The sequence below is a fragment of the Alexandromys fortis genome, unplaced genomic scaffold (genome assembly GCF_014885135.2).
Source record: "Alexandromys fortis isolate MF-2015 unplaced genomic scaffold, M_Fortis_MF-2015_v1.1 scaffold_83, whole genome shotgun sequence".
NCBI lineage: Eukaryota > Metazoa > Chordata > Mammalia > Rodentia > Cricetidae > Alexandromys > Alexandromys fortis.
The window spans coordinates 1,521,415-1,548,508 of record NW_026068001.1 but is presented as its reverse complement, the minus strand read 5'-3'; the positions used below and the strand labels follow the sequence as shown (position 1 = coordinate 1,548,508).

The 27,094-nt window shown below is 47.6% G+C and overlaps 2 protein-coding genes across 6 annotated transcripts; both read left to right on the top strand.

The window, feature by feature from the left end:
* The first annotated feature begins 581 nt into the window (after positions 1–581).
* Porcn (porcupine O-acyltransferase) lies at positions 582–13,077 on the top strand. 4 transcript variants are annotated; one of them, XM_050160915.1, is made up of 15 exons: positions 586–902; positions 1,548–1,716; positions 3,080–3,272; positions 3,648–3,691; positions 3,937–4,118; positions 4,198–4,328; positions 4,444–4,461; positions 5,805–5,819; positions 5,916–6,041; positions 6,198–6,298; positions 7,829–7,905; positions 7,996–8,059; positions 8,166–8,251; positions 9,241–9,351; positions 12,653–13,077. In XM_050160915.1, exons 1-15 carry the CDS (start codon positions 675–677, stop codon positions 12,752–12,754), a joined length of 1,647 nt encoding a protein of 548 aa, XP_050016872.1. In that variant the 5' UTR covers positions 586–674; the 3' UTR covers positions 12,755–13,077. The 4 variants fall into 4 exon arrangements, 3 of the variants coding, with proteins under 3 accessions (XP_050016872.1, XP_050016870.1, XP_050016871.1); XR_007595171.1 differs by lacking the exons at positions 4,444–4,461; positions 5,805–5,819 and having other exon boundaries at positions 582–902; positions 8,415–9,351; positions 12,653–12,689; XM_050160913.1 differs by lacking the exons at positions 4,444–4,461; positions 5,805–5,819 and having other exon boundaries at positions 593–902.
* Positions 13,078–13,959: 882 nt separating this feature from the next.
* On the top strand, positions 13,960–20,365 carry Ebp (EBP cholestenol delta-isomerase). Of its 2 annotated transcripts, none has more exons than XM_050160945.1 (5): positions 13,960–14,097; positions 16,228–16,587; positions 18,530–18,566; positions 18,690–18,820; positions 19,874–20,365. In XM_050160945.1, the coding sequence occupies exons 2-5, from the start codon at positions 16,287–16,289 to the stop codon at positions 20,095–20,097; spliced, it is 693 nt and encodes a 230-aa protein (XP_050016902.1). In that variant the 5' UTR covers positions 13,960–14,097; positions 16,228–16,286; the 3' UTR covers positions 20,098–20,365. The 2 variants fall into 2 exon arrangements, with proteins under 2 accessions (XP_050016902.1, XP_050016903.1); XM_050160946.1 differs by having other exon boundaries at positions 13,962–14,097; positions 16,269–16,587.
* The last annotated feature ends 6,729 nt before the right edge of the window (positions 20,366–27,094 follow it).

The following is a 27,094-nucleotide window of genomic DNA, read 5'->3' as shown; positions in this document are numbered from 1 at the left end:
CAGCGTACTTTCGGGAGAGAACCGTGCTGCACAAACCCTTTGTGTTGGTACAGAGAGTGGTACAGATCTTTGTCAGGGTCAATCTTTTAAGCGTTCCTTCTTAGCCTCTTTCTAGTTTACAGGAACACTTAGTTATCAGTTGAAGTCACCTTCTTTGCAGGGTCCAGTCTGGTGGCGGATTAAGCTAATCAGTTAATGATAAACCAAATGCCCACAGCTTGCCCTTAGGGGGTCGATAAGACACCTAGTGAGTGCTCCTAGGTGACAGAGTCATTACCTACAAAAGGTCCTGGCTGGTCCCTGAGGCTAAGGAAGACTGAAAATTCCTTCCTTCCGATCCTTCAAGAGATAGGAAAAGAGGAACCTCGGCTGCTTTTCCAGCTGTTACTAGGGTCCTACTAAAATCTAAACTAGAGGAACCGCAGGGGCGAGCTTTTTGGCAGAGAAGGGGCTAGCCTCAACCCTTCTCTTATCTTTTCCATTTTGGTTCTTAAGGATTACAAAATAATCATTAGGAAACGTTTTCTTGGAAGTTGAGAAATTCTTGTGCCTCGAACGTCTCGAACGTTTCAGGGCTGGAATAGCAACTGGCCTGAAATGGGCACCCGCGAACCCTCCGTGCGCAGACGTGCTCCGGCGCCCCGCGCCCCTCAACCCTGCTGCTCCTCCTCGCGATGCTCTGGCTCACTCCTCCCGGTCCCCGCCCCGCTCCCGCTCTCCGATTGGAGAAACTCAGCCGCTGGTCCGCCCCGGGATTTAAAGGGCCCGCTCCGCCGCGCCGCCCTGGGAGCCACTGCTGGTCCCGGCCTTGCGGCCTGCGGGGGAGGCTGCCCGGAGGAGGTGGCGACGGTGGCAGCAGTGCACGTCCCCGGCCCCCAGGACCACGGCTTCCTTTCCGTCAGGTAGGTCTCCAGTAGTGTGCGCGCGGCTCCCACGTTCCCATCCTTAAGCTGGCCTCCTGGGCACGGATCTGTACCTCCTGTCCTGGGACCTCGTCCGCATCACCTATAGGACTTGCCTCCCTGCTATGTCCCCTGCCAACACTTCCACTTTCCTGCAGTCCCTCGACCAGGGCAGGGCTTTGTTGGCCGCTTTTTGCTGAGTGGGGTAAGATGAAGCTCGCGGAGGATAAATCCATACAAGGAGAGATGCACACGGCCCCTAAGTGTCACAGGCTCCCCCTTTCTGCTCTCCACACTGAGTGACTACCTTGGAAACCAAGGAGCCCACTTCTTCCGCCCCATTTGATTATATAGGTCTAGAATGCATATCATTCTATCATCATTGGACCGGACTGTTCACAGCATTCAAGATACACGAGTCCTTCATCCCCCTTCGGGTCACGGTGCATCTAGAACGCCCGCTGATAGCACAGTTGGTGGCTCAGCTTGACGTACCTGATTCACATCCTCCCCCCCCCCCAAGCCTTCCAATACCACGCTGGGGATTTGGCAGCCCCAAACAGAAGTCCCGAGTGCTCAAGTCCAAACCTTGATTGTGGGTAGCCCCGTGGACATCTTACTGTCTCTGTGTCCTCCCTTTGGCAGATCCATATTTCCATCCATTTGTGTGGATCCACAATGGCAACCTTCAGCCGCCAGGAATTTTTCCAGCAGCTACTGCAGGGCTGTCTCCTGCCTACTGTCCAACAGGGCCTTGACCAGATCTGGCTTCTCCTTACCATCTGCTTCGCCTGCCGCCTCCTTTGGAGACTGGGTAAGTGCCTGCCACATTGTGTTCCACCACATTAGATTTTCTCTAATCTGCCACAATCATGAATATCAAGATAGACCTTACCCTGCCACATCCTAACTTGCCACATCCTGCCATGTCAAACCAGGCCCCTACAGGTCCACCATATCCCACCACATCCATTAAGCTAAGCTCCATTCCACCACAACACCTTTTTGATGTACAGCCACCTCAAGCCACACTATGCCAAGCCACATCCTGTTAAACTAAGACATGACCTTCAGCATTCTTTGCACGCTGGGATTGTGGAATCCTCAGCTGTCTATATTCTAAGGTTATCTATCAATCAGATCCTGAAATGCTGGTGTTACAAGTATCATATTGCAAAGTATCATAGTTACGGTTTAAAGAGTCTTGCTAAGTTGAAATTTTCACAGGCTGGGCTTCCAAAATGTTGACATTATGAATTTCTGTAATCAGGGCATGATGAAATTTCTGAGTTCTTAGATTCTATAGCTTCCACAATTATAGCAGGTCAATAGCCAAATGAGAAAGTTCCGAATCCCCAGAATCCCTATACGATACAGAGATTTCTGAAAACCAAAGGTTCTCGTTCCTTTTCCTTTTCATCTTAAGTGAATTTTTTTCACTTTTATTATTTTGGTACATATCAAAGCTACTAAAAAGTTGAAAGAACTTTTCAGAGACCACACACATATAAATCAATCTCCAGGTTTTCCATAGCTCATATTTTGCTATAACAGCTTGCTCTAGCCGGGCGGTGGTGGCGCACGCCTTTAATCCCAGCACTCGGAAGGCAGAAGCAGGCAGATATCTGTGAGTTTGAGACCAGCCTGGTCTTTAAGAGCTAGTTCCAGGACAGTTTCCAAAAGCTACAGAGAAACGCTGTCTCGAAAAACCAAAAAAAAAAAAAAAAAAAAAAAAAAAAAAAAAACCCAAAAAACAGCTTGCTCTATCTTCCTACCTGCCCATCTTCCTGAGCCATTTCAGTAATAGTGCATGACATTTCACCCCAAGTCCTTCAGTATATGGTCCCTGAGAACAAAAGTACACACACGCCCAGTCATAGCTTCAACCATCATCCCCCACCCCTGCAAAATTTTAATCTGGATGCAATACTGTCCAACATAAATTAATAATTTTTTCTTTCAGGATCTCTGAAATGTCCCTAGTAGATGTTCCTTTTTAAATGCACACCTTGCTACACTTGCCAGCTCATCAGTATCAGCTTTGGGTCCCCTTCATCCCCATCACATTCTAGGCCTTTGCCCAAAGTGGGCCCTATTGCCCAAGTCCTCCTTTCTTTCCTGCCAATCCAACCTCCCACTTCTTGTCCCCCCCTGTTTCTCTCTCCCTGTCCCCTAAGGGTTACCGTCTTACCTGAAGCATGCAAGCACCGTGGCAGGTGGCTTCTTCAGCCTCTACCACTTCTTCCAGCTGCACATGGTTTGGGTCGTACTGCTGAGCCTCCTGTGCTACCTCGTGCTGTTCCTCTGCCGACACTCCTCTCACCGAGGCGTCTTCCTCTCCATCACCATCCTCATCTACCTACTCATGGGGTATGGGTGTGCATCCTCACCCTCACCCTGAAGGCAGGCGGCTCCCCAAGGCCTCGATGAAGTGGTCCTAGATAGGATGGCATGGGCTTCTAAGGAGAAAGGGAGGAGTCAGGGATCACCGTTCTCCAAAGAGACACCAGAGAGAGAGTGACTAGTGCCCATGAAGAAGGAGACTGGAGGAACACTTGCTCCTTTCATGAGGCTCTACAGGATGGGTTGATCGTGGGCTTCCCCTGGAGGGGGCGCTGGGGATTTTTTCCCTTAGTATGTAGTATGCATCAGAAAGGCAGAACCCCTTCAATACCTTGATGCCCCCCTGTAGTGTCCAAAGCCCTAGGAAGCATAGAGCCAAGACCGTCACCTTTTTTCCTTCAGTGAGATGCACATGGTGGACACCGTGACATGGCACAAGATGCGAGGTGGGTAGCTCTGCTCCCCTTCCCCCCTCATCTCCTAAGAGCCCCCACCCTGATTCTTTCCTCCCTGACTTTCCCCCTTCCTAAACCACATACAGCGCAGGTCTCCCTCTCCCCTGGCATCTGTGTCTGTCTCTTTCTGCTTACCATCGTGTCTCCGTTTCCTGGCACCTCACACCTGGTGCACCCTATCTTTCATTGTGACATGCTTTCTTGTCCATACACTTGACCATGGGCCCCACACATAGGGGCCCAGATGATCGTGGCCATGAAGGCGGTGTCTCTGGGCTTCGACCTGGACCGGGGCGAGGTGGGTGCAGTGCCCTCACCTGTGGAGTTCATGGGCTACCTCTACTTTGTGGGCACCATCGTCTTTGGGCCCTGGATATCCTTCCACAGCTACCTACAGGCTGTCCAAGGCCGCCCACTGGTGAGCTCCTGGGTGGCTAGGTGGGCAGGGACTGTGGGAGCCGCCATGGGGCAGTGTTCATGGATCCTTGATCCCACAGAGCCGCCGATGGCTGAAGAAGGTGGCCCGGAGCCTGGCGCTGGCCCTGCTGTGCCTTGTACTGTCCACTTGTGTGGGCCCTTACCTCTTCCCCTACTTCATCCCCCTCGACGGTGATCGACTCCTTCGCAAGTGAGCACAGCCTTCAAGGCCCCTGTGTAGCAGTGAGGGGGTTGGGTAGGAGCCTGGGGTCTTCCCAATTCTGAGCCTGTCTCTTAATGCTTCTGTCTGTCTTCTGTTACTACAGCAAGAAACGCAAAGCCAGGTAAATGAGGGCAGGTGCTGAGGGCAAGTGGGATGACCAGGGCTGGGCCAGAGCCTTGGACCATATGGTTCCAGACATCTGAATTTGACTGACCATCTACCCCATTACTGCACAGAGACCAAGTGTCTGTCTGTGGATGTCTGTTTGACCAAGATTGGCTCAGTGACTCCGTGTATGACTGACACTCCAACACTACTGTGTCTGGATGTCCTTCTGTTGTACCAATAGAAACAAGCTATGTGACTGTAATGGAAAGCGGCAAGTGTGTATTAGTTGGTGACTCTAAATTGTCCATGACTCCTGATAACAGAGTTGAATTTTTTGCCTGTGGCCACTGACTCCCTGAGTGTTGGCTTGCTGTGCATTGTCAGTGGTGGGCTTGTGTGGCTGTCACTGGCTAGAGTAAACCTGGGTCGGTGATTCTGGCTTATCTGTAATTCTGGTTTGCCTGTACAGCATGCAGTGTGCCTGCTTGTGATTGACTCTGCAGTTTGTCTGCCATCTTAAACTGCTTGGTGCTATCTGCCTAAAGGATTATGACAAGCTATGAGCCTGTGCCTGTTTGACCAGGACTGTATCTGGCTGTTTGCTAGCCGTTTGATCGTATGACTCGCTACCCTTACTCACTGGCTCTTGGTTATGTCTAATACTAACGAGACTCCAAAAAGTGGCTAGGCAGGCGTTGCACGCCTTTAATCTCAGCACTCGGAAGAAGGGGCAGGCGGATTTCTGTGAGTTCAAGCCCAGCCTGGTCTACAAGAGCTAGTTCCAGGACAGGCTCCAAAGCTACAGAGAAACCCTGTCTCGGAAAAGAAAAGAGAATGAGACTGAAAAAAGTGAAGTCACTTGACCAGTGCCCCTGAGTTAAATTGTCCGGCACAAAGCCCAGGCCTAATTGAAGTACCTTTGTGTTTTGGAATGCAGGGCACTATTCTGCTTTTGACGTTGTCTGTGAAATTGACCGTGTATGTGTGCATAGTGGGCATTTAACTGTCTGTGTTTCACTAAGGTTTTATTTTATTGTCTTATAAGGTGGCTGAATCTGGTTAGAGAGCTGAGAGGCTGAGAACATTTTTGTCTGGCCATGTGGCCATTTTAGTGTGCAGGGCTGTGTCATATGCCAGCTCATGCATTCATTTGAGCCATGTGGAATCAATCAATCACCTGACTCTGTGTGTGTGTGTGTGTGTGTGTGTGTGTGTGTGTGTGTGAGACCATCAGAGTCTGCCTCTTTTGCTACCGTGTTTCTGTCTTATCTATGAAGAACTCAGGCCAATTTCCAGGGTCTCTCTGACTCTCTTTTCTCTCCTCTCTGCTGCATTCCTGACCTCTGGGGGCCCTAGGGGCACCATGGTAAGGTGAGTCCACAAGGCTGCGATATTGAGACATGGAGGGGGGGGTGTCGTGTCTGAACCTGGATGTAAATACCTTCCTTCCTGGCCCTTTCTTCACAGGTGGCTGCGGGCCTACGAGAGTGCTGTCTCCTTCCACTTCAGCAACTATTTTGTGGGCTTTCTGTCTGAGGCTACAGCCACATTGGCCGGGGCTGGCTTCACGGAGGAGAAGGACCACCTGGAATGGTGGGGAGGATTTTGGGGCCCCTTCTCCCACAGGGTTTTGCCTGGAGGAAGTGTAGGGTGGTGGGAGGTGATCTTGAGAAGGAACCAGTCAAGACAGAAGCATAGCAACCAGCTAGCTTGATACCACTGTAATGGCATGTCTGTTTTGCCCACAAGGGACCTGACAGTCTCTAGACCATTGAATGTGGAGCTGCCCCGGTCCATGGTGGAAGTTGTCACAAGCTGGAACCTGCCCATGTCTTATTGGTTAAATAACTGTGAGTCTCCAAGTCACCACTCCAAAAAAGTTGGTAACCCAGACCCTTTCTTTTCTTTTCTTTTTTTTCCTCTTTTTTTTTTTTTTTTTTTTTTTTTGGTTTTTCGAGACAGGGTTTCTCTGTGCTTTTGGAGCCTGTCCTGGAATTAGCTCTTGTAGACCAGGCTGGTCTTGAACTCACAGAGATCCGCCTGCCTCTGCCTCCTGAGTGCTGGGATTAAAGGCATGCGCCACCACCGCCCGGCCACCCAGACCCTTTCATACATTTATACAGCAAACATTTAGTGGGCAACTGCTGCATGGTGGGAGCTGAAGACACAGCAGCGGCTAGCTGTTAGTGTAGCTCAGTTTGTAGAGTGCTTGTCTAGTAGTCATGAGACCCAAGATTTTGATCCCTAGCACCACATAAAAACTGGGTGTGTGGTACCTGCTTGTAATCCCAGCTCTCTGGAGGTAGAGGCTGGAGGCTTGGAAGTTCAAGGTCATCCTTAGCTACACAGCTGTTTTAGGTCAGCCTTGGGTACTACAGGAGGTCCTGTCTCAAAAACAAGGTATGTTAGGAACAACAACAACAAAACCTCACAACATTTGCTAACCTGGTAAAGTGGTAATTGGGAGGGTGGTTAATTAGGGAAAAAATACGCAGTAAGTCAGGTAGTGATAAAAGCCGACGTGAGTAGTAACAGTGATGTTGAAACATGAAGGAACAGGGAGTAGTCTGGAAAGTACTTTATCCAGGGCAAGTTTTCCTGACACTTGAGCAAAGATCTAAGGACACTGAAGGAGCAAGGAATGCAGATGTGTGGGGGAGGAATGTGACAGGTGGCGAGACAGCAGGTGCTAAGGCCCTGAGGTGTGAGTTTGCCTGGTGTGTCGGAGAGACAGCAAGAAGGTCGTAGGGGAATGGGAACGTGACTCCAGGGTAGGGCACATGCAAGCCATTCAGTTATATCCCCAGAATTGGAAGAACAAAGTGAGCGCGGTGGGGTAGTAGCAGGACATGAGCTCAGAGATCCTCAAGAGACTCCTGGACCATTGAGAGATAGTGTCTCCGGGCAGGGCTAGGATCAGAGGAGAGTCATTTGGGTTGGAACTGGATCCCCCTGGCCTTTTTGTAACTGGATCCCTTCGGCTAGATGAAGGCAAGTGACAGCAGCAAGGGGGCCGCTGGAGCTGCCCGGAGCAGCAAGAGTGGTAGCAACAGGGCACAGGGAAATGTAGGATTCTGGTGGATTCTGAAGGAAGAACTGATGAGATTTGCTAAGAGTGTAGGTGTGTTGGGAAGGTTGAATTTTGCCCTGAGGACCTAGAAGGATGGAGAGTTGCCACTGAGTAGCTAGCCTTGTGAAGTCTGGCTGAAGCAGGATGGAAGGAAGACTTGGAGTTCGTTTTCAGGCTTGTAACAGTTGAGGACATCATAGACTTTATCCTGAGGACCCCAACAGATTGTGGTTATCTTCCTACCTGTCACTCCCTGCAAGGGCTGGTGGAGGTTCCGGACAATCTGAACCTGTATCTCTCTGGCCTGCAGATGTTTTCAAGAATGCTCTCCGCCTGGGGACCTTCTCAGCTGTGCTGGTCACCTACGCATCCAGTGCCCTTCTGCATGTGAGCCAGACAGACCTGGATGGAGGGAAGCTGGGCGGGGGAACCAGAGTCTCCTCATAGCTCTCATTGTCTCCTTCCCCGACTCTCCAGGGCTTCAGTTTCCACCTGGCTGCGGTACTGCTGTCCCTGGCATTTATCACCTACGTGGAACATGGTGAGTGCAGAGCCTGGTAGAGTCCCAGTGGGAGGGAGGTTCATGGGAGGCCAGCTCCAGTGATCCCAAAGACTAACTGCACTACCTGCCATCCCACCCTGCCCAGTCCTCCGAAAGCGCCTGGCTCAGATCCTCAGTGCCTGCATCTTGTCGAAGCGTTGTCTGCCGGACTGTTCACATCGGCATCGCTTGGTGAGAGTTCATCATGGGTAACCTTGTACCCAACACTGCCCTTTCCAAAATGTCACTTCTGTCTCCATCTTGTATCTGTCTCCGGGTGCCCAGCCTCCTCTTCTGGTGCCTGAGCCATTCCTAAAACCTCGCCTCTATTCACTCGCATCTGTTTCTCTAACAGGCATTTATTGAGCACCTGCTGTATACACACCTGGCATTCGTTCCCCCCCACTGAACATTTATTGAGCACCTGCTGGTTCTAGGTGCTGGAGACAAAGTGGTGAACAAAGCAGGCCAAAGTCTTGGCCCCGTGGGACAAAGATTTTAATTGGGGAGACAGTAAACTCAGTCAAGGCTGATAGTAGTTTGTCAGGTTGTGAGTAGCGCTAAGCATAAGGGAAAAGGGATGGGAAGTGGGGTGGTGGTTTACCTTTTCATTGGGAAGATCAGGAAAGCCTCCATAGGTGAGGCAACTTGTGAGTTCTTTAAGTAAAAGAGGTAAGGGAGGGGAGCATCTCAGGAAAAGGGGATACCCAGCATAAAGTCCCACCCCAACATGGGAATCTTGGAGGAACAGTGAGGAGGCCAGTGTGGCCTGAGCAGAGTGATGGGGAGAGGGGAAAGACGGGCCCTCTAGGTCAGGGCGGGATTTGTTTTGGTTTTGTTGTTGTTTTCATTCTGTTTGCCATAAGAAATGCAGACAAGCTCACATTTGTCTCCCACCCGGCAACGATGCTCATCACCATAACCCCTGGCTCAAAGCCCTCACCACCATTCTTGCTCCTCTGCCTGGACGCCCTCGTGGTTACCAACACCCTCGTCCTTGGATACCTCTGAGCTCCCATAAGAGGCTCCTTGAACCATCTCTTTCCTATCTTGGGGTACCCTGGGCATCCTCATTCCTGGGACCCACAGCACCTTGTGTCCCCCTGGGCTCCCCTGCACAGGTGGTGGTGGGGGACAGTGGGCAGGTTCAGCTGCTAAATATATCCATCTGTCCCCCACAGGGCCTGAGGGTACGAGCCTTAAACTTGCTCTTTGGGGCCCTGGCTGTCTTCCACTTGGCCTACCTGGGCTCCCTGTTTGATGTCGATGTGGACGACACCACAGAGGAGCAGGTGAGGTGGTGCCCTGGGCTGGGAGGTGGGCCAGAGATGGTACTTGGGAGAACCTTGAAGACCAAGGCAGTGAGGCCAAGCCAAGGTCCCGTGGTTTAGCTTGTACAAAAGCCTTGCTCCATCTTTCCCATTGTCCCTCAAATTTAGTCACACTGCTGGCTCTTTCCTTTGAGTAAACTGCAGTATTTACTTATTTACCCTCTAAAATCCATTCTTCTGAGATAGAATACAAAATCTGTTTAACTGTTAAGAACTGAACCCAGGCCCTCCCTCGTGTTACATACATTTGTTTGCCTCGTGTTACATACATTTGCTTTGCCTCCTGGCCCCAGGTTTTACTTTTGTGTATAACTTTGAGGGAAGGGTTTCATGTATTCCAGGCTGGCCTCAAACTCATTATTTACCTCCTAAGGGTTGAAATGACAGGCAGGCACCACCACAGCCCAGTTTTATGGGCTGCTAGAGATGAAACCAAGGGCTTGGTGCAAGACATGTAAACATTCCACTATGTTACACACTCCAGCCCTCCCGCACCCTCACCCCCCATATCTGTGTGTGTGTGTGTGTGTGTGTGTGTGTGTGTGTGTGAGAGAGAGAGAGAGAGAGAGAGAGAGAGAGAGAGAGAGAGAGAGACACACACACACACAGAGAAAGAGACACTCATGTGACCCGGGTTAGCCTCGAGCTCATTATTAACCAGAGACAACCTTGAACTTCTTTCTTGTCATCCTGCACACACCTTCCATGTGCTAGATTATAGACATGTCTGTCCAGACCCAGGTTATGTGTGCTGGGGATGGATTTCAGAGCTTCCTGTATGCTACCGATCAAGCTACATCCCAGCCCTGGATTCTGCTTTAAACTTTATGTTCCTTGGAGTGATGATGCATACCTACAGGTGCCAGCGACTTGGGACACTGAGGCAGGAATGTGTGAGCCCAGGAATGTTGCCTAGGCAACATAATTGAGACTTTACTTTTAGAAAAATCACCTTGGCTGGGTAGTGGCAGCACACGTGTTTAATCCCAGCACTTGGGAGGCAGAGTCAAGTGGATCTCAGTGAGTTCTGAGACCAGCCTGATCTAAAAAGTGAGTTCCAGGACAGTCAGGGCTGTTACACAGAGAAACCCTGTCTTGAAAAAACAAACAAACAACCTAAAATTTATGTTTTGCTTTGGAGACAGGGTTTCCCTGTAGTTTTGGAGTCTGTCCTGGAACTCACTCTTGTAGACCACGTTGGCCTCGAACTCAGAGATCTGCCTGCCTCTGCCTCCCAAGTGCTGGGATTAAAGGTGTGTGCCACCACCACCCAGCCTGATTTTTAAATTCTTACCTGAAAATAAATTTTCATGTTTTTTTCCTAATTAAGAATATTTTAAAATTTTCATTCAAAACAAAATTTTGGGTTTGCAGCCTGGCATGGCAGTGCACAACTTTAGTTCCAGCCCTTGGGAGGCAGAGACAAGTGGGTCTCTGTAAGTTCAAGGCCAGCTTGGTCTCTGTATTATAGTGAGTTCATAGGAAAACATTGACTCAAAAGAAATTTGGATTTGTTTGGTCCTGGTTTTTGTTGTTGTTGTTTCATTCCTGGATTCTGTATTAGTCCAGGCTAGTTTGAATCCTTTTTCTCAAATCTCAGCCTCCCTAGTGCCAAGATTGCAGCCTTTAATCCCAGCAGCACTTTGGGAGGTAGAGGCTGTTGGATCTCTGAGTTCAAGGCTAGCCTGGGATCTAGCTTGTAGATCTGGGAGTACTGCCAGGGCTACAGAGAAACTCTGTCTGGAAAAAAAAAGATTACATATCAGCTGTCATGCCCACTTGAGTTTCTTTTTGAGATATGTAAAAAAGATCATCCTTGCTTCAGCCTCCCAAATACATGAGATTACAAGGCATACACCACTAGCCAGGCTTTCTTTAACATTTTTTTGAGATTTATTTATTTGTTATGTAAATGTTCTGCCTGCATGTGTCCCTGCAGGCCAGAAGTTGGCACCAGATCTTATTACAGGTGGTTGTGAGCCACCATGTGGTTGCTGGGAATTGAACTCAAGGACCTCTGGAAGAATAATCAGTGCTCTTAACCACTAAGCCATTTCTCCAGCCCTTCTTTAACATTTTTTTTCTTTTTTTTCTTCTTTAACATTTTTAAAAACATTTTAGGAATGGGTGTGGTGATGAATGCTGCTAGTCCCAGCACTCAGGGAGGCAGAGGCAGATAATTTTTGTGAGTCTGAGGTCAGCCTGGTCTACAATGAGTTCAAGGCCAGGCAGGGCTATGGAGAGAGAACCCATCTCAAAAAAAATATCAACCAAACAAAAAATACATTAGAGGTGGGAGTGTAGAGCCCACAGTGGTAGAGCCCTTGAAATGTGATCCTTAGCACCCAAAACAAACACAAAGTAACCAGTGGAGATAGTCACTGCAAAATGCACAAACTTTTTAATTCATTTATTAACTGTCTTCCTCAAAGCATGTCAAACATACACACAATATATTTAATTAATTTAATTTCTTTCCTCCAGGTTTTTTCCCTAAGACAAGGTTTCTCTGTGTAACAGTCCTGACTGCCCTGGAACTAGCTCCATAGATCAGGCTGGCCTCACACTCACAGAGATGGGCCTGCCTCTGCCTCCCAAGTGCTGGGATTAAAGTCATGGGTCTCCATACCTTGCTTACCCCAGTTTTTTAAGCACATAGCATTTTCATTTTTTCCATTGCAAGAGTTCAACATGGTTTATTTTGTTCCTTATTGGTAGACGCTCAGATTTCCAATGATTTCATATTGCAGAGACTTAGATAACAGCACAATCCACCGCATCCAGCACATCATCTTGTTTTTATTTTTTTATATTTATTTATTTATTATGTATACAATATTCTGTCTGTATGCCTGAAGGCCAGAAGAGGGCACCAGACCTCATTACAGATGGTTGTGAGCCACCATGTGGTTGCTGGGAATTGAACTCAGGACCTTTGGAGGAGCAGGCAATGCTCTTAACCTCTGAGCCATCTCTCCAGCCCCTCATCTTGTTTTTAAAATGACCTTTTTGTTGCTGCTGGAAATCAAAACCCAGGGTCTCCTGCATAAAAACACACACTCTACCATCAAGCTATACACTCATCCCCTTGAAATGATCTTTAAGGAATGAAAAACATTACCTGGTTACCCTTCATAAGTACCTAGACCTGTCTGTCACTTCGATATACGAGGACATACCAAATATCCCTGGGCAAAAGATGGCTTTTCCTGAGAGACTCTGTCCTTGAATTTCAGAACCACGACCTTTTTCTCTCCTACAGGGCTACGGCATGGCATACACTGTCCACAAGTGGTCAGAGCTCAGCTGGGCCAGTCACTGGGTTACTTTTGGATGCTGGATCTTCTACCGTCTCATAGGCTGAAGCATATGACCCTCATAATTCCCTTCAAGACCCCTCCTTAGGGTACCAGTCTCCATGGGGGGATGAGGGAAGGCCCTTTCTCTACTCCTTGACCCTCTCCATTCTTGAGCCCCAACACCCCTATACATAACACGCAAACACACACAACCTTCCCTTGCCTGTCAATCCCCACCCCACTACCAGGCAGGAAGGGGGTGGTCCTCGTTGGGGCCTAGAAGTGGATACTTGGGGATGCAGAGAGGAGCAGATCTAGGGCCTCCCCGCCTGCCTTCTTCCTTTTTATATGCAGTTTGTTATTGTCAAATAAAAGTAGAAATACGGAACAGGCTCATTCTTCACTGCTCAGAGGGGAAGAGGAGAGAGCAAAGAAGGAGGACCATAGATATGGGTTTGGAAACTGAAACTCACAAGCGGGAGCAGATTATGATCTGCTGTGAATTTAAGATTGCTCATGATTGGCTGATACTGGTCCTGCTTATGTGGACCAGGAATAGATGTGGGGTGGGGTGGGGGAGAGGAGCACTAATAGTAAATGATAAAGAATTGAGTGACCCTTATTCTGATTGGTTGCTCAAATTAGGACAGACGAAGGGTTGATGCCTATAGGTCAGTAGGACTGAGTGTTGCAGGTTATAATTATGCTGATTCTAAAATGGGTGTTTTCTGATTGAATGCTGATGAGGTGTGATTGCCTACTGGTTTAGCGCCATGTTCTGTTTGGCTCTTAAGAACTGGCACGGCTGAGAGTCTCCAAATCAATTGCTCAGCTTTTGAATAGTTTCGATTTGAAGTAGGGACTGGTGAGCGTGGCCGCTGCTGTCAGGGCTGGGGAGTTCTGAGCTCAGGTGGGCTCTAGGTTTGTGTGGAATGCGATCTACCTGTCATATTTTCTTCGCATTCGGATTGAGGATGGGCCTGGGAACTGATGTTGCCTAGAAAATTAAGAGATAGAGGGCCACGCAACGCCTAATCATTAGCAAATGTTCAAGATTTACCGCTTCGTTACCTTCCGCGTTTGATAAAGGGGTGGAGAAATTGAAGCCGAGACTGGCGTAGATTTCCTATTGGCAGAAAATGCCCACCGACCTTGGAGGATCCTGGTCTCCACCCCACTCCTGACTTAGTCTCAGCCAACAGGGAAGATGGCACCACGGGCGAGGACAGGGCCTGAGACATACGGAGGACTCCTATTGGCAGAAGCCACCTCCTCCACTTCACTATTGGTTCGCTCCATTAGGCGGGGAAGTAGCGAGGGCGGAACTGGGGCTATTTGGGAGCGCTCAGGTCTGCCTGGAAAGTCGCAAGCCTGTGCTAAGAAGAGGCCCTGTGATCGCGCCGCCTAGGTGAGTGCTCTCTGCCTGCCAGCCTGCCCGAGTCCCCGACATGTGCCCAGGCCCTCCACGACAGCCGCCTGCCTGGGAGCCCTGACCTACCCAACGCCTGCGCGGGACCTGGGCCCTAAAGCCGTTGTCCAGACGACGGAAGACTCGCCCTCTCGTTGGGCAGCGGCAGTGGAAGGTTCTGGTTGTGATTGGTGGTCTCTGGGCTCGGTTCCCCTTTTTACTGTTTAGCACCACCCGTGAGACCTGCCTTTCCCACTACTTCTGACTTGTTGGCGGCACGGTACACTAATTTCCTGGAGTCTGGCTTTTGGAGCGTGGTGCATAGGGCTGTAGCTCTGATTGGTCATCTCTGCAGCCTCCCAACTGCTTTTCCTGGACCGTGCGGGTAGGAGTAGCTTCCAACTGAACGATCCTTGCCTTTGTCTCCCGCAGCGGACCCAGGCTATCTATGTTCCTGTGTCTGTCTACGAAACTGAGCCCCAAGTGCTGGGACCTGGCTTGCTGACAGTGACTCTCCCACCAGAGTGTGACCAATGCGGGCCGTGGTCAACACTGATCGCTGTGTGTCCTGCACTAGATTGTGACCGCTGAGGGCTGAGATCAAGGCCTTTGGTTCTTGTCACCTCCACCAGAGGTGACCAAGAGGACTAGGACCAGGACTTGTACGTGTGACCCCCTTGAGGGCTGAGTCTGACTAATAACAAACAGGAAATACAACTCAGTGTAGCTTAGCAGTGCAGCCGGAGGATCCCTTGGAGCCTCGGGGGGCCTCTACTTAGGCTCATGGAGGTCTTGAAACCTGCCTGCCGTGTAAGAAAATGCTAGGATGTATCACCATGAAGCAAGTTAGTGAGTTTACTCAGCAGAAAGCTGCACTTGGAAGAGTGTTCAGAGAGGAATGTACCTAGGTGCCCAGCAGAAGCTATATATCTAATTTAGGGGGCTGGGGAAGCTGTTTAGTCTCGAAGTTTGTTTGTATGTTTGTTTGAATATAGGATCTTGCTATGTAGCTCTGGCTACTCTGGATCTTTTTATGTAGACCAGGCTAGCCTGGAACTCATGGCAATCATTCAGCCTCAGCTTCCAGAATGTTGGGATTTCAGGCATGTGTTAACCACACACTGTTATAAATACACACATTTGGCAAGGACACTGGACTTAAGTTTATTAGTCAGTTTTGACAGTTTTTGTTTTTGCTGATCCCCAGAAACAGGGTATAGTTCTCTTACAGGTGGACTGGTTAAGTATGTCAAAATCCCTGACACCATTACCAAGAGAGCGAGGAGGACCTTTTACCTAATGCCCCCATTTTTTCCTAGCTAGCTCTACAGTCTTACCTGTCTCGAGCCAGGCCCATTTCTTATTGCTAGGCCTCACAGAGACTTGGGACAAGCCTTTATTATTTATGTAGATTCGTATTTTAGTTACAGTCTTTTTAAAGATTAATTTTATTTTATATGTATGATTATTTTGCCTGCATATATATGTATGTATCCAGAAGAAGGTGTTGGATCCCCTGGAACTAGAGTTACAGATGGTTGTGAGCCACTGTGTGAGTGCTGGGAATTGAACCCAGGTCTCTGCAAGAACAAGTACATCTCTCCAGCCCTAGTTATATTCTTTGAAATGGCTCAAAATTAGAGTTTTTTTCTTGTTTTTTTTTTCCCCTCTTTCTCCTTCCCACCCCTCCGAGACTGCTTCACTGTGTAGCCCTGGCTGACCTTGAACTCACTACTAAACCAGGCTGGCCTCAAAGTCAACAGAGATCCACCTGCCTTCAAGTGCTGGGACTCTTAAATGCCTGTGGTACCAGGTCCCGCTAAAATTGGTCTGTTTTTAATCCTCCAGTCTTATAGTAATTCTGTTAAATAATGGATCCAGTTCATTTACATTTTTTTGTTTGTTTTTTCCGTGTAACAGGACAGGGCTTCTCCATTTAACAGCCCTAGCTGTCCTGGAACTAGCTCTGTAGACCAGGCTGTCCTCGAACTCACAGAAATCCGCCTGCCTCTGCCTTCAGATAGGATGAAAGGCCTGCACCACCACCACCACCCGGCTCATTTACATTTCTTATTGCAAACTATTTGGATTTGGTTTAATTATCTCACCATGTACTTTCTGTTTGCCCAGGTTTTTCTGTTCCTTTTTTCTCCCTGTTTATCTCCAAGCAGCCAGCGGCCCATAGCAGCATGACCACCAATATGGGCCCCTTACACCCATACTGGCCCAGGCACCTGAGGCTGGACAACTTTGTGCCTAATGACCTCCCGACCTGGCATATTTTGGCTGGCCTATTCTCCGTCTCTGGGGTCCTAATTGTGATCACGTGGCTGTTGTCTGAGCGAGCTTCCGTTGTCCCACTTGGAACTTGGCGTCGACTGGCCCTGTGCTGGTTTACTGTTTGTACATTCATTCACCTTGTGATCGAAGGCTGGTTCTCTTTCTACCATGACATCCTTCTTGAAGACCAAGCCTTCTTATCCCAACTCTGTGAGTCCCGAGTTCTTGTACTGTGGGAGGGAATTTTTCGGGTAGAGATTGGCTTTGATATTTAAGCACCACCCCCATGCTTGCTTACTTTTTTTTTTCTTCCTTCCTTTCTTTCTTTTTTAGTTCTGTTTACTTCTTTTCAAAGCCTAAGCAGTTGTTATCTGTGCTGAGATTCTTTTTTGTTTTTTTTTTTTAAAGATTTATTAATTTGGGGCTGGAGAGATGGCTCAGTGGTTAAGAACACTGGCTGTTCTTGCAGAGGACCTGGGTTCAATTCTCAGCATCCATATGGTGGCTCACAACCATCTGTAACTCCAGTCCCAGGGGAACTAACACTCTCTTGTGGCCTCTGAGCTCACTGCACATACATACATAGAGAGAGATTTAAAAATAAATAAAATAGGGTTGTAGAGATGGCTCAATGGTTAAGAACATTTACTGCCTTCCTTCCAGAGGATCTGAGTTTAATTCCCAGCGCCCATACAGGCATTTCACAAATGACTATAACTAGCTCCAGGGAATCTGACACTTCTCTGGTCTCCAAACACCTGTATACATGTGATACACACACACACACACACACACACACACACACACACACACACACACACGCAGCCTTAGATAGAAATAAATAAGTTAAAAAATAAAACAATTTTCATTTATTCGTATGAGTGCTCTTCCTGAACATGTGTGTGTGCTGTGTGCATGCCTGTGGAGGCAGGGAAAAGGCACCAGATCCCTTGAAACTGAAGATAGGGATAGCTGTTCTTTTTAAAATCTTTTTTTAATTAATAATTTTAAAGGTAATTTTTATATGCAAAGGTGTTTTACCTACCTGTATGCAATTGGAACTCCAGGACTGGAGTTAAAGAGTTTTTTGTTTTGTTTTTCGAGACAGGGTTTCTCTGTAGCTTTGGAGCCTGTCCTGGAACTCCCTCCATAGACTAGGCTGGCCTCGAACTCACAGAGATCCGCCCGCCTCTGCCTTCCAAGTCCTGGGACTAAAGGTGTGCACCACCACTGCCCAGCTTGGAGTTAAAAGAGGATTGTGAGCCACCATGTGAGTGCCCTGTCTTCCAGAAGAGCTGAACCATCTCTCCAGCCCAAAATGCACACATAACATTCACTGCTTATTATAGGCTTTTTTTTTTTCAGTCTCATGTAGACCTGGCTGGCTTGGGACTTGCTATGTAGATCTGGCTGGCCTTGAACTCACACAGGTCGCCTGCTTCTGCCTCCCTGAGGGCTTGCATTAAAGGGTATGATACCATGCCCCACCCAGTTAGGGGCAGTTGTAAACCGCTATCTGGACCCTGAGCCCAGGTCCTCTGCAAGAGCAGCAAGTGTTTTATCCTCCACTGAGCCATCTCTCCACCTCCACAAGTTGTTTGTTTTGAGACAGATCTCACTGCATAGTTTTGACTGTCCTGGAACTATCTCTGTTGACCAGGCTGGTCTTGAACTCACAGAAATTCTCCTGCTTCTGCCTCCCGAGTGCTGGGATTAAAGGTGTACACCACCACTGCCTGGCAGCCATCTTCTAGTTTTTTTTCCAGACAGTATCTCATGCAGTCTGTGCTGGCTTCTAAATATCTATGTAATTAAAAGATGAACTTGAACTTCTGATTCTCCTGCCTCTGCTTCTACCTCTCAAGTGCCGGGGTTACAAACATGCAGCATCACACCTGGCTCTCCCACTCCTCATCATCTCTGCCCCCTGTTATACCATGTGCCTCGAGTGCCATGCAATCCTAGCACCATGGTGTCAGTCTTTACACATGTTACATACACACACAGACCTTAGAATCAAAACTGCTCCCTCCATCATCCAGCTGAACAAACTGAGGCATGGGGATATTATAATGATTGTTGTCATACAGTGATTATCACAAATATGAGTTCCTTTTCCTGACTTGATTCTTCATGTATCTGTTTGCCTCAGGGAAAGAGTATTCCAAGGGAGACAGCCGATATATCCTGTAAGTATTTTGCCTCTGTCAGTGGAAACCTGTACTGGTTTGGGGCAGTGGTGAGTTGGGGCACTAACAAGCTATTCTGTGGGCAGAGCACAATGATGCCAGTGTTCATCTTTTCTCTTGCAGTAATGATGGCTTCATCGTCTCTATGGAGACTATCACAGCTTTTCTCTGGGGACCACTCAGCCTGTGGGTAGTGATTGCCTTTCTCCGCCAGCAGCCCTTCCGCTTTGTCCTACAGCTTGTGGTCTCTGTGGGTGAGGAGAAAATTTACACCTGGCACTACAAGGGTTACTGGGGGAATCTCTAGATACAGGCACATCCCTGTGGGTGAGATTGCATACATATCCAGTAAGGGGTAGACATGCTGAATTATAAGCTCCTTGGTATTCTGGAACATCCAAATCTCTCTCTCTCTCTCTCTCTCTCTCTCTCTCTCTCTCTCTCTCTCTCTCTGAGCTTGCCTCTCCAGGAGGAATGTGTATTTCTCTTCTTTCTCCATCAGCGTCTCCTATGAAGGTTACTTAATAAAGTTAATACTGCCCAGGATCTCTGGGTCCTCCAGGATCAGGACCTAAAGTGTTAGCTTTTCTTTCGTTTGCATATATGAGCTCTCTTTAGACTCTTTGGTCCTGAAATGCCAAGTTGTCATGAATTCTAGGATTTTAAACTTGCCTTCAGTTCTAGATCTCTGAGGTCTCCTGAGTTGAATTCTCTATGCTCTTTCTTTTTTTTGGGGGGGGGGGTTCGAGACAGGGTTTCTCTATGGCTTTGGATCCTGTCCTGGAACTAGCTCTTGTAGACCAGGCTGGCCTCGAACTCACAGAGCTCCACCTGCCTCTGCCTCCCGAGTGCTGGGATTAAAGGTGTGCATCACCACTGCCCGGCTTGAATTTTTTATGCTCTTGCTTGGTGTGGAGGTACATGCTTGTAGTCCTAGCATTCAGAAGACTGAGGCAAGAGAATTGTGAGTTTGAGGTCAACCTAGGCTACATACCAACACACACACACACTCTCTCTCTCTCTCTCTCTCTCTCTCTCTCTCTCTCTCTCTCTCTCTCCCACATACACACACACACACACACACACACACACACACAGAGTGGGGGGAGGGTTGAAGGGAATTCTGAGAGGAAGAAAAAAAAATTACCCAAACTCTGACTTCTGAAATTTGTACTTTGTTATCTCAGATTTGCAGCTTCAGTTTCAAAATTTGTTTTGCCCTATGAGTCCTGGCAGATGCCATGGAAGAGAGTCTGGCTTAGCTTCCTTGTCCTCACAAGGGCTTTTCCTTCTCTTGCCTCCCACAGGCCAGATATACGGGGATGTGCTGTACTTCCTGACAGAGCAGCGCGATGGCTTCCAGCATGGGGAGCTAGGCCACCCCCTTTATTTCTGGTTTTACTTTGTTATCATGAATGGCATATGGCTGGTGGTACCTGGAGTCCTCGTGCTTGATTCCATAAAGCATCTCACTCATGCCCAGAGCATGCTGGACAGCAAGGTCATGAAAACTAAAAGCAAGCATAACTAAAGAGCAGTAGAGTGGGCCGGAACACCGTTGCTGAGGCGCTCTGCCCACCTCCCAGAAGACCCAAGTCCTCCTCCCACAGGTTGGAGGGTCAGAACTATCTGATTAGTCACACTCCGGCTGAGGAGTAAGCACAAAAAGAGGCAGTCAGGAAAGGTAGAGAAGGTGTGGAGCTACTGCCGGGAACCATTGGGGAAAAGATGTAAGGGGGGAGGGGGTCCGGTATGGTGGTAATTTTCAAAACTGGGAAATAAAATATCTTTAATTATAACACTGAGAGACATTTAATTCCTAATCCTAGCGATGTCATGTAACTAACCCCACAGACCTCTCCCATCCCTTGGTCATTCATAGCTTCCATCATTGCAGAAATAGCCCATGTCTGGCCTTACAAACCCTTAACACTGACTCCACACACTCCCGTGATTTACCCTGTAGAACCTTGAACTCACCACACAGAACTCCCTCCATGATCACCCTGTGACTTATCTCATAAATCCTGCCTGTAACCCTGTAGTTCCCTTATTAGCTTGGGCTGCCATAACCAAATGCTATGAACTAAACAGCAGACATGGAAGTTCTCAGTACTGGAGCTGGTCAGTCGAGTGTCAGAAGGTTTGGCTTTCTCTTTCTGAAGCCTCTTTCCTAGCACTGCATTCTGTGTTCTCACATCTCCCTAGGTGCCCAGCTTCTGCTGTTGGCCTTTTCCTGGGGCCCCATTTGCATTGGATTAGGGCCCATCATACCAGCCTCATTTTCAACTTCATCCAAACTGGCCACTTTCTACAGTTTTGGGAGTAAGGACTTCAATATATGAACTTGAAGAGGACACAGTTCAGTCCCTAACATTCCTGCCCTCTGGTCTCCCTAAATTCATGTCCTTCTTGCATGCAAACTTTGTTTATCCCCATCCCTCATCCTCAAATCCTTCACTCATTCTGAAATTAACTTTTTCTGGGGTGAAGTTGGATTGCTGGAGATCAAAGAGAATCCAAAATCTTAAACAAGGCTCCACCCCTAAGGCACATTCATCACTCATGAATGAACTTTGTTTTTTTTTTTTTTTTCTTCAAGACAGGATTTCTCTGTGTAGTCCTGGCTGTCCTGGAACTCAATCTATAGATGAGGCTGGCCTTGAACTCACAGAGATCCACCTGCCTCTGCCTTGTGTTTTTTTAATTTTGTTTTTTGAGTCATGGTCTCATTATATAACCCAAGCTAGCCTGGAACTCACTGTGTAGTTCAGGCTGGCAGCATTTCAAATGCTAGGATTGTAAGTTTGTGCCGCCAAACCTAGCTTTTTTGACTTATTGATTGATTTGGAGACAAGAAATTACTATGTATTCCAAGGTGGTTTTACCATGAAGGCTAGGCTAAAGTTGAACTGGTAATCCCGATGCCTCTGGCTCAGCCTCTCCAGTGGCGAAGTGCAGGCATGTGCTCTCATGCTCAGCTCCTTGCATGGATTTTTTTTTTTTTTCAAGACAGGGTTTCTTTGTGTAAGGGCCCTGGCTGTCCTGGAACTAGCTCTTGTAGATCATGCTGGCCTTGAACTCACAGAGAAACGCCTCTCTCTGCCTCCTAAATGCTGGGGTTAAAGGTGTGGGCCACCACTGCCCTGTGCATAGATTTTTTTTAAAAAATTACCTTTATCTTATCGAGTATGGCTATTTTCTGTACACTATGTGTATGTGCTGTGGAGGCCAGAAGGAGGCATCAGATCCTCTGGCACTGGAGTTAGAGATGGTTGTGAGCCACCACGTAGGTGCTAGAAAAGCAGTCAGTGCTCTTAACCCCTGAGCCATCTCTCCCTTGGCATGAATTTTTAATACTAAATTTCAACTAAATATAAGGATAAGACTTGTGGTATGATTCATTCTTAGGCAAGAACTACTTGCTGTGAACCTGTGAAACCAGATGAGTTTTCTGTTTACAAAATGCAGTGGCAAAGCTGAGAATTGGGGCATGCCTTTAATCCTAGCACGAGGAGGGCAGAGGCCAACTTGTTCTGCATAGTGAATTCCAGAGCAGCTAGAGCTACATAGTGAGACCCTGCCTTGAAAAAAACCGCAGTGGCAGGGCTGGTGGATCCCATGGACAACTTGTGGAATGGGATCACAGGATCCAAGTAAGTTAAAATTCCATTCAGTGTTACATTCCCTTGGCTTGATGCTCTGTCTTCCAGATAGGGGTCTGGCCTCTGAATCGGCTCAGCCCTGGATGGAAGCTTTCCCCACTAACCAAGGAATAGCCTTCTTCTCAGAACTAAGAGGCACACCACAGCCTGAGAGACCTATTGTTCTGTCCTAAACAATTGAAGTGGGACAACATACCTTTATTTTACCCTTTCCTTGTCCCCCTCAGTCTCAGCTGGCAGTGTCTGTGCTGGTGTCGCCCCACCCGCTCCCGGATTCTGATAAGATGGCTGGTGAGATCAACAAAGTACACCCAGCCAGCAGTGATTTTTATAGATTGTCCAGCCATCCAGCCATGCCCTTGCTGTTTCCTCCATAACACTTTCTTGCACTCTGAAGATAAGCTGCAAATGTTCTAAACCTCCTTGTTCCTTTCTTCCAAATACTTCTTTCTTTTTTTTTTAATTTATTTGTATTTTGTTATTCGAGGCAGGGTTTCTCTGTGTAGCCCTGGCTGTCCTGGAACTCACTCTGTAGACCAGGCTGGCCTTGAACTCACAGAGATCTCAGAGTACTGCCTCCTGAGTGCTGGGGTTAAAAGTGTGCGCCACCACTGCTCAGTCAGTTCTTTTTCAACTGCTCTATTCCTGATCATACTTTTCTGTTAAGCAGCAAGAAGAAAATCGGGTTACAACACTTTGTTTGCTTGCTTGCTTGTTTCCTTTTGTTTTTCAGATAGGTTTTTATGCTGTAGTCCAGGCTGGCCTGGAACTAAATACGTAGCCAGAATTGCCTAAAACTCAGGGCAGTCCTCCTGCTTCAGCCTCTTGAGTCACGGTGCGATTACAGGTGTGAGCCGTCACTCCCAGTGAGCTTCAGTGCACTTCTCAGAGATCTTAACTAAAAATCAAAGTTCACCTCTCACAAAGTTCTCCCTTTACTAGAATAAATCCAATCAAGTTTATTTATTTATTTAAAGATTTCTTATTTATTTGTTATGTATACAGCATTCTGCCTCCATGTATGCCCGCACCCCAGAAGAGGACGCCAGATCTCATTACTACAGATGGCTGTGAGCCACCATGTGGTTGCTGGGAAATTGAACTTAGGACCTCTGGAAGAGCAGGCAATGCTCTTAACCTCTGAGCCATCTCTCCAGCCCCTCAAGTTTATTTTTCTTTTTGCCTTCCGGTTTCCTTGTGTTCCTTATTTCCATGTAAGATCTCAACAGATGCACCTAGGATATCCATATTATTACTGTCTTTTTATTCTTTTTAAATTAGTTTTTACTGTTTATGTACATGGTATTTTTGCTTGCATGTATGTCTGTGTACATGTTCATGTAGGGCCCACTGAGGTGAGAAGAAAGCATTCCATCCCCTGGAAATGGAGTTAGAGACAGATGTGAGCTGCCATGTGAATTGAACTGTGCTGTGTAGCTGGGAATTGAACCTGGGTCCTCTGGAAGAGCCCTCTCTCTTCCCCCAACAGACAGTCCCTTAAGGCAGTTGTCTTGGTCTGCCTGGGCTGCTATAAGGAAATACACTGTAAACTGGGTGTTTTACAAACAACAGAAACTTTTTTTTTTTTTTTTGGTTTTTCGAAACAAGGTTTCTAGCTTTGGTGCCTGCCCTGGAACTAGCTCTTGTAGACCAGGCTGGCCTCGAACTCACAGAGATCAGCCTGCCTCTGCCTCCTGAGTGATGGGATTAAAGGTGTGAGCCACCACCACCCAGCTCCACAAACTTCTTTAACACAGTTCTAGAAGTTAGTGCTAACAAGTAAGGGCCACTTTTCACTTTTTCACTGTGTCCTTACATAGTTGAAGCTTTAGAACTCTGGTCTCTTTCTTTCTTTTAATCTTTGGAGACAGGGTTTCGGGTTTCTCTGTTTAACAGCTCTGGCTAGCCTCTGTAAACAACCTCTGTAAACCAAACTGGCCTTGAACTCAGAGAGCTGCCTGCCTCTCTCTGCCTCCCAAGTACTAGGATTAAAGGTCTAAAGGTGTGTGCCAGCACTACCCAGCTTCTCTGGTGTCTCTCTCTCTCTCTCTCTCGTCTTTTTTTGGGGGGGGGGCAGGATTTCTCTTTGTAACAGTACTGGTCATCCTGGAACTGTCTTTGTAGACCATCAGGCTGGCCTCGAACTCACAGAGATCCACCTGCCTCTGCCTCCCACGTGCTGGAATTAAAGGCGTGCGCCACCACTGCCCGGCTCTCTTGTCTCTTCTTATTTGGCCACTAAATCCTTTAACCACCTCCTTGTCACACTGAAGATTAGATTTCAGTTTAATAATAGGGTGACACAATGTTGAAACTATAAAAAAATCAAGGTTTTTTTAAAGCATATACGTCAAAACCTTTTCTCTACCCATTATCCAGTTAGAAAACTCCCTCCACATCTTTAGATGTCACTTACAGTGCCTCCATCCTTCTCAGTATCAACTCGGTACTAACAATATGCCATAGATAGAGAGGCTGTGGGATGGGGGTATATGTAGATAGTTGTTCATATAACTGATACTGACCTTCAACTCCTGATCTCTTGCCTCCATTTCTTTGTGTTTTGTTTTTGGAGACAGGGTTTCTTTGTGTAGCTTTGGAACCTGTCCTGGCACTTGCTGTGTAGACCAGGCTGGCTTCGAATTCACAGAGATCCGCCTGCCTCTGCCTCCTGAGTTCTGGGATTAAAGGTGTGTGCCACCATTGCCCGGCATATCTCCATTTCTTCTTTTCTTTTCTTTTTTTTTTTTTTTTGATTTTTTGAGACAGGGTTTCTCCGTAGCTTTTAGTTCCTGTCCTGGAACTAGCTTTTGTAGACCAGGCTGGCCTGGAACTCACAGAGATCCGCCTGCCTCTGCCTCCCGAGTGTTGGGATTAAAGGCATGCGCCACCATCGCCCGGCATATCTCCATTTCTTAAGTACTAGGGTTACAGGTGTTGTGCCTGGCTTCCATGTGGTTAAGACAACAGGAATTTTCTGGGGCTGGTGGAGTAAGCTACTTGATAGGCTAAGGCAAGAGAATCTCAAGTTTAAGGCCAGCCTTGGCAACTTAGTGAGACCCTGTCTCAAAAAGTAAAAAGAGAGCCAGGCATATCCTACACTCAAGAAGCAGAGGTAAGCAAATCTTTGGGTTTTGAGGCCAGCCTGATCTGCATAGCAAGTTCCAGAACAGCCAGGGCTTTATGGATGGATCCTATCTTGCAAAACAAAAACAAGCAAAAAATGAGGGATTGGATACAAATCCATGGTAGAGTACTGAGCTAGTTTGTGCAAGGTCCTTTGTTTAATCCACAGTACAAACAGCAAAAACCATGTTTTCTCAGTTCCAGAGGCTGATGGGTCACGTTCATTTCGTCAGGCTTGATGGTTGTGAAGTTGCTCTCCTTGGCTTGCACATGGTTATGTCTCACTGTGTCTTCATAGGGTTGGCCCTCCTTGTAAACCATGTCTATGTCCTAACTGCTTCTTATCAAGACACCAGTCAGATTTTCATTAGCACTCAACCTACTGGCCTCATTTTAACTTAATCACCTCTTTACAGGCCCTACCTCCAAATATAGTTACAAAATAAGTTACTGGGAATCATTTTTATTTTAGTTTTTCTTTTCGAGACAGCGTTTTTCTGTATAACAGACCTGGCTGTCCTGGAACTTGTTCTGTAGACCAGGCTGGCCTCTGCCTCTCAAGTGCTGGGATTAAAGGTGTGTGCCATCACCGCCCGGTTTTCAACATGAATGTTTTTGGACCTGCATTACCCTGATTACTCAGCCTATATCCTCAGCACTACTACACAGAGCCAAAGAACCTCTCAGTACTCACTGTAAAATTCCCCACCACAAGTCTAAATATCCCCAATCTCTAGCCCTACAGAATCCCTCATCACAGCCCCATGGGCCCTATCACTAATTACACATCCTATTCACCTCACAGATCTTTCCCTGAATCATTTAGCGTCCTGACCCCTAATCATTCATTCCACAGACTCACCCATCATGAACCCTATAAAACTCTCACTCCATGGGCCTTTCCATTCACCACAGAGACCCTGTCATAGTTCACTCAGCTGTACCATTATTCCCCAAGCCCTGCTCTCTCAACAGAATACCCCACCACTCACCTTACAGCCCAGCACAACAGTGTCTGCAGATCCCCATTAGTCTACACAGCCCCTGGCACCTGACGCCACCTCATCAGTCACCTACAGATTCCTAACCACTCACACTAAAAACCAACTACAGTTCTCTACAGACTCATGCATTATTTGCCCCATAGGCATCGCTAACTCTGTCCCTTACATTTCAATGCCCGGCATTCGCTTCGCTGCAAAGACTCTCCACCAATGAACTTACCCATCACTACCTCACAAGTCCTCATCACTCAGCTTCCCGTCTCTTGATCACATCTAACACTTGACCCCCACAGACGCTTGTTATGCCCTGTCTGTGGAAAGTGGGACTTCAGTTCAAGTCCTGCCTTTATTCAGGCTTTCACTGTAAATTTGGAAAAATGGGGTTGGGGAGATGGCTCAGAGATTAAGAGCACTGGCTGCTCTTCCATAGGTCCTGAGTTCAATTCCTAGCAACCACGTGGTGGCTCATAACCATCTGTAATGAGATCTGGCGCCCTCTTCTGGCATGCAAGCATACTTGCAGGCAGAATACTATACATAATAAATAAACCTTTTTAAAAATTTTGGAGAAATGTCTTTCTAAATAAGTACATTTCAAGAGGCAGCAGGCATGGCAGCAACAAGAATTCCACCAGCAGTCAAAATAATGCTGGCCAGCCAAATGTTAAGACCAGAATCCTGCATAATTTCACCCCAATTTTTTCATTTCATACGCTGTCACTTAATGCCTTGC